This window comes from Stegodyphus dumicola, chromosome 1 (assembly GCF_044657685.1).
Source record: "Stegodyphus dumicola isolate Sdum_Otavi_A_Nest chromosome 1, ASM4465768v1".
Lineage (NCBI taxonomy): Eukaryota > Metazoa > Arthropoda > Arachnida > Araneae > Eresidae > Stegodyphus > Stegodyphus dumicola.
The window spans coordinates 36,647,666-36,653,665 of NC_140768.1; the positions used below are offsets into that span (position 1 = coordinate 36,647,666).

Below are 6,000 nucleotides of genomic sequence, written 5' to 3' on the forward strand. Positions count from 1 at the left end.
TATAATTTTTTTCTAGACATTTTCTGTAAGAAAAGAGAGTATGGAAAGGCTAAGATGGAATGGAAGTGTGTACATCACTTTGGCATTTGCTGGTGTTGCATTGCTCACAGCCATGATTGTTGGCATAGTTCTGCTGCGGCGACACTCGCATCGCTCCCCTCATGGGCAGGGATTCATTGAAGTGGACCAAGCTGCAACCCCAGAAGAAAGGCATGTTGCTAACATGCAAATCAATGGTTACGAGAATCCCACTTATAAGTATTTTGAAACTCAGAGCAACTGAATATTACTTAATATTTTGCTTCATACACACATTGTGTTACTAACCAACACTTTACTAGCATTTTAGTCGCCAGTTTTAGTAACAACAGAAAAGCCAAAAAAAAAAAAAAAAAAAAAAAGAAAGAAAGAAAGAAAAAATTTGCAAGAAAAAAATTCCTTTGTAGTTTGAATGATGATAGCATTGGCTATAGGGTGACTATGAAGTGAATTTAATTTGAAAGGAGAAAAAATGAATTTCTGTATTTTGAAAGTTAACAAATTAGCTAGCTTTTCAAGCTTTGTTAAAAAAAAAAGAAAAAAAAAAACTTAAAGTGTTATTCATTTATTCATGTTTTTCTCCAAGTTATGTACTCTTAATTTTTTAACTTTTTTTTTGGTAAGTTATGTTTTATTTACATGTATGTTTATCATGGATGTATGCAATATTTTCACATTAACATATTGTCTTAGTTAATAGATTGTTTCATTTTCATTTTACATAAAATATAATTAATCCTATATATTTGCCCGTACTGTATCTAGAATTAGCATGTTTTATTTTCTGATTCATAGGTAGGAATATATTAGTTCTTTAAATGAAGACTTATTAATACTTAATTTCATTCCTTATGTAAAAAATTTACCACCAAAATACATATTTTGCTTATCATTACACTTGTATAGTTTTGTTTGATAAATTTTATTGAATATGTAAATGATTTGCTAAATAATTATTATTGCGATCTGCCACTATTACTGTTATTTTTCTATAATGTACATGTGTGTAGATTTAAGCAAAAGAAATTAATTTTACATTGTATAACATACATATGTATATTTCAATTAGTGTTGTTTTAGGAAACTATAACAATGACATGTTTAAATTGAGGACTTTTGTTTTCATGAACTTCAGTTAATCAGTGGGTTGACCAAGCAAAGTTGTTGTCTTGCTCTATGACTAAATATATATAATATATTCACTTGTGTAATGCTATTTAATTAAGTAGTGACATAGTATAATGTCTCTAAAGCCAAGTCATTACATTCCTGTTATTTCTTTTAACTTTGTGTGCCATGTATGTGCTGTGATTAATATTTGTTAGTTGGCCCACAGCAACTGCTACATTGAAAATTAACATTATGTACATATAGGACATTCATGTTATCATGTTGCCACTTTTTGTTTTGCTTTCATATTAGTTTACAGTATTGTGAGAAAGTTACAAGAATTGCAGTGCACTTGCTTCTGAGTTGATTGCTTAAATTTTCAAAAATAAAAGTGCAGATTTTCTAGAATTGTGTTATTGCACATTCTAAGTGAGGAATACCAAAAGCCTTAGAAAATTACTTTCTTCAAAATTGAAGTAGGAATTTACATAGATTATGAATCTTACCAACAAGTGCTGCATTAATATTAGTTCACTTTCATAAGATTTTTGAAAACAAGTTTGTAATTTATTGGCTTTCTCACAAGCATTTGAGAAATATTAGAAAAAGGGAGGGAAAATGTATATCCTATTAGTGTTGATTTTATTTTATTAGTGTGCCACCTGTACACAAGTATTACTGGTCCTCTTACCTTTCTCCCCAGTTTGTGGAATTTTATAATCTACTGACCTAACTGTGTTGTCCTGTGCATGTTCAGTGTAGAATGTATTAATGTGTCAGTTTTATACAGACTGTAATAACAATCTTCCACGTGCAGTAAAGCATAGCTCTTTCTGTATTAAAATACTAAATTGTGTCATGATAGCATCTAATCTTTGAATAATACTTTAATCGAGAAATGGCCGCAATTTTAAAAAGTAATCTAGTTAATTTTGGAACCTCTTTAATGTACTTTGAGTAAACATTCAGTGTAAAGATAGGTCACGAGTGTAACAAAATCTTGTCTATCAGAAGCATTTCTGTATAACTGTTTTGTATACATTGATGTGTTTGATGAACTTTAAATAGAAAATGATGTTGTTACTGTCACTAAACTAGAAAATCATATGTTTAGTGTTTTTTGATAGCTGTTGAAACTTAAATTTTATTTTATTATTTAAACAATATGGACTGTGAAATTAAGCAATCTTACACATGAAATTTTGTAACATTATACATCTAAAGCTGATATCATGCTTGAAAGTATATAAATGGTGGCAAAAAGAAAGATTTACTGCACTGGTGAGCTTTGCTGTGACGGTTTAAATGTACAAAACAAAATCTGTCAAGCAATTTAGTGAATTCAACAGTTTCCTGTAAAATTGTATTAAATGCTTGCACATATCAGTATGTTATTGCCCAGTATAATGTTGCCATATTTTTTTCAATATTTAAAAAGCTTTGCTTTGGCAAAATCCATCTAAAATCTAAATTGGCTTAAAATCTAACTTAAGTTGAAGGAAAAATATTTCCATAAACTTCAGCATTTAAATTTTGTGTAATTCAATAATATTGTAGTGCACAAAAAAAAATGTCATCAATATGTGGTAAATTATAAATAAAAGAATAATGATTAAAATCTGTTTTGAGTGATTCTTATAACTAAAAAAAATAAATAAAACTCTGCCATTATTTACAGTATAAATAACTGTGCTTTCTGCATACAAATTACAGTGTAAAGTTCTTTTTTTTATATATATTCAGAGTAAAAAAAAATTGTGCCAATCTCAATGTAAGATTCTTCTAGAAAAGTGAAAACAGATTTACATGTAATTTGCACTTAAAAAAGAAGCTTGAAAATACAACATAAGTCTTCATTATAAATGTATGCTTTTGCACCCCCTCCCTCCCCGAATTGCTATCTGAAAACTTCAGATTACAATCTAACACCTAAAAGAAGAATTACCATTAAAAAGTTTAAAAATCTTCAAAAAATTTTCATATACGAAAAAATACGTATTTATCTTCTATTGCTGCCAACTTGTGAAAGCAAATTCTTTACTTTTGAATAAAATTGAAATTGAAAAACTCAAAAGTTTTGAGTTTTTAACTGAATTGCTCAATCAGTTGTGCCATCATTAGATGGATCTGGAGGCACTGTAATTGGGGGAGGGATATTTGCATGAGCAGTCTGAATAAACGCAGCAGTCAAGTAATGTTCCTTATGTTTATTTAGAGATGTGCATGTTTGTAAAGTTTTGTGCTGCAACATGCTTACCTAGAACAAAAGAAGAAAATTATTACTCTTTGTTAAAAAAATTATTTACTTTTATATCACATAAATTTATGTTAAGGCAAAAATGCTAGGTGTTATATTAACATATTTTTGATAACTGGGATTCTATTTCTAACTTAGATAGAGATATAAAAAATATTACACATTCAAATACAATTCTATAATTATTTTTATTCATCTAACAAAAATCTTCATAAAAATTTAATGTAAAACGTCAAGGACATATCTATAGAAAATATGAGAAAGAGATGTGATTATAAATGCATATTAGAGATGAAAAAATTACCTTTCTTTAGCTTAACTGAGATATAAAATTTTATTTTAATTTTTTAATAATAAATTATGAGGTTATAAGATAAGTTGGTATGGTTTAATAGTAAGCAAATAAATATTAAAAAACTCAGCATAAAATTTGAAATTTTTTGCTGAGTGCAGTTTCATTGAAATACATTTCAAACTTACCAAGGCATTTTTGTTTCTGCTAAAATTTGGCAGTAGAAGTTGTTGAAATACAAACCTCAATTCTTCTTTTGATCAATTACTGTAGCTTCAAAATAGCAATACTTTTTAAGCTATTTAAAATCTGACAAAAAGATTATGAATGCAGCATTAGTTTGAAGATTTGTTTGTTTTCCTTTCTGCCTGAAATTTCAATTTATAAAAGGAAAAGTTCCATTTGTCTTTTCCGTCAAATAAATAAAACTTGATAATTCATTGACAAATCATGTAAGACTAGGCTTTGAGTAATAGTGCTGTTAATGATATTTTATAATTTATTTATTTCATGCTGCACTAGGAAAAAAATGGTCTTTCATTAAATTTTTTCAAAATATCTTTACTAATATCCACCAGGTATCAATAATCTTCAGCACTAGTGCTAAGTACGACATACAAAACTGTTACAGTAGCACACTGAATAACTTCAAATAAAATTACTAATGATATCAAGAAAAATTTTAATTAAAATAAAAGTATGTAATTCTTTTAAAGATATTCTTCTTCCTCCCTTAAAAACAAAAATTGTTAGGTTTTGGATGTAAGGTGGCACAGTCAGTAAAACATGCAGATTTATAAAAATAAGATTTATTCAAATCTCAACCTATTTATTGTGTTATTATTGTGTTAAACAACTTATGAAATAACAAATTGCAGATGGAGGAGAAGATTCACATTTCAACAAACAATAATTTATTGTAAGAAAAAAAATTTATTTTCTTACAATAAATTAATGTATACAGTTGAACTTTTTTGTTTTTTCCTTTCTCTTTTTTTTTTCACGCATGAACTACTAGCCAGCAGAGAAATCACTTACTCATAGTGCTGATGCCCAAATGTGACAGATGATTTTTAGAGTGTGTAATACTAAAATTAATGTTTGTGCACATAATAATGCTCAGGCATCTGTCAAACATTTTCATAAACTTATCAAGGTTCCTAAAACAAGATATATTTTAGTTATTTTCAGTTTATATATTTAAGATAAAAAATATGTAAATCAGCTTTATAATTTAATTTAGTAATAGCCTCTTAATTCCTCATTTCTAACTTGAGTATTTTCTCTCTGTATTCTAAAAATAATAATTTTTCTGGATTGTGCCATTTCTAGATTAATCTATGTCACATGGCTTGTGTAACGCTGATTATATACGTAATTAGGAACCTAAACTCTCAATTTCGCAGACTGAAACCTTTCTAACCTAAACCAAAATCTCCTCTTGGTAAGCTTCCAAATTGGATTAATTGTACACTTTAGCTTCTACCTTTCCATCTGTAACAACACTATTTCGCTTTGCTCTGTACCTGTTGCAACAGTAGCAAAAATGTAAATAGTGTTGAATAGGCATAATTAGAGTGCCAAGTAAATTGTGGTCACAAATGTAAATTGAAGTAAAAAATGAATATTCAATCTTATTAAGCTGCAAATTTCCTAATGATTACGGATTCAACATTTAGCATTCTACCTAATCAGAATTCTTTCTCTTCAGTATGGAACTATATTCTAAACTATCTCTGTGCTATACCATCAATATTGCTACATCTTTTTTTCATCACATGCACACTACAGTGATGAATTGCTGTCAGGATATAGCTGGAGTTGCAGATTTTTTATTTTCTTGAAACCAAATTTCTGATTTCTGGATTTGAGAAATTGTATGCATATATGCTGTCTTCATATGTACCATATCATTCTGTGGATGCAATCTTCAGAAACAATATCTTGAAGATTAATGCCTGTGATTAATATTTAATTATGAATTCTGGAAAAAAGAAAGGAATTTAAATGTATTCTGAAAGAGGCATATATAGAATGTGGTAAAAACTGTGTTTATCAAATTCAGTGGCATGAATCCTGTTCTGTGTGATGAAATATTTTCATTGTTTTGTTGAAATTAGCAGATAATTTGCCTGATATCATGAAGGTGATAAAATTTGTTAGATCTGGAAGTTGAAATCTATCTAATCAGTAGTAACTTGTCTCAAAATGAAACAACAACAACAAAGCAAAAAATTGTAAATTTTTCTTCTGAAGTAATCAGACTAAAAGAAAACAGGAAACAGAAATACCCAGTATTGAC

At 28.2% G+C, this 6,000-nt stretch overlaps 1 protein-coding gene across 1 annotated transcript in view; it reads left to right on the forward strand.

Annotated features, from left to right (window-relative positions):
* Appl (amyloid-beta-like protein) overlaps window positions 1-2,767 on the forward strand; it is a 310,493-nt gene extending 307,726 nt beyond the window's left edge. Inside the window, exon 11 of the mRNA XM_085813964.1 lies at window positions 17-2,767. Coding sequence (XP_085670090.1) covers window positions 17-283 — 267 coding nt within the window. The 3' untranslated portion in view covers window positions 284-2,767. The remainder of the gene's footprint in view (window positions 1-16) is intronic.
* The last annotated feature ends 3,233 nt before the right edge of the window (window positions 2,768-6,000 follow it).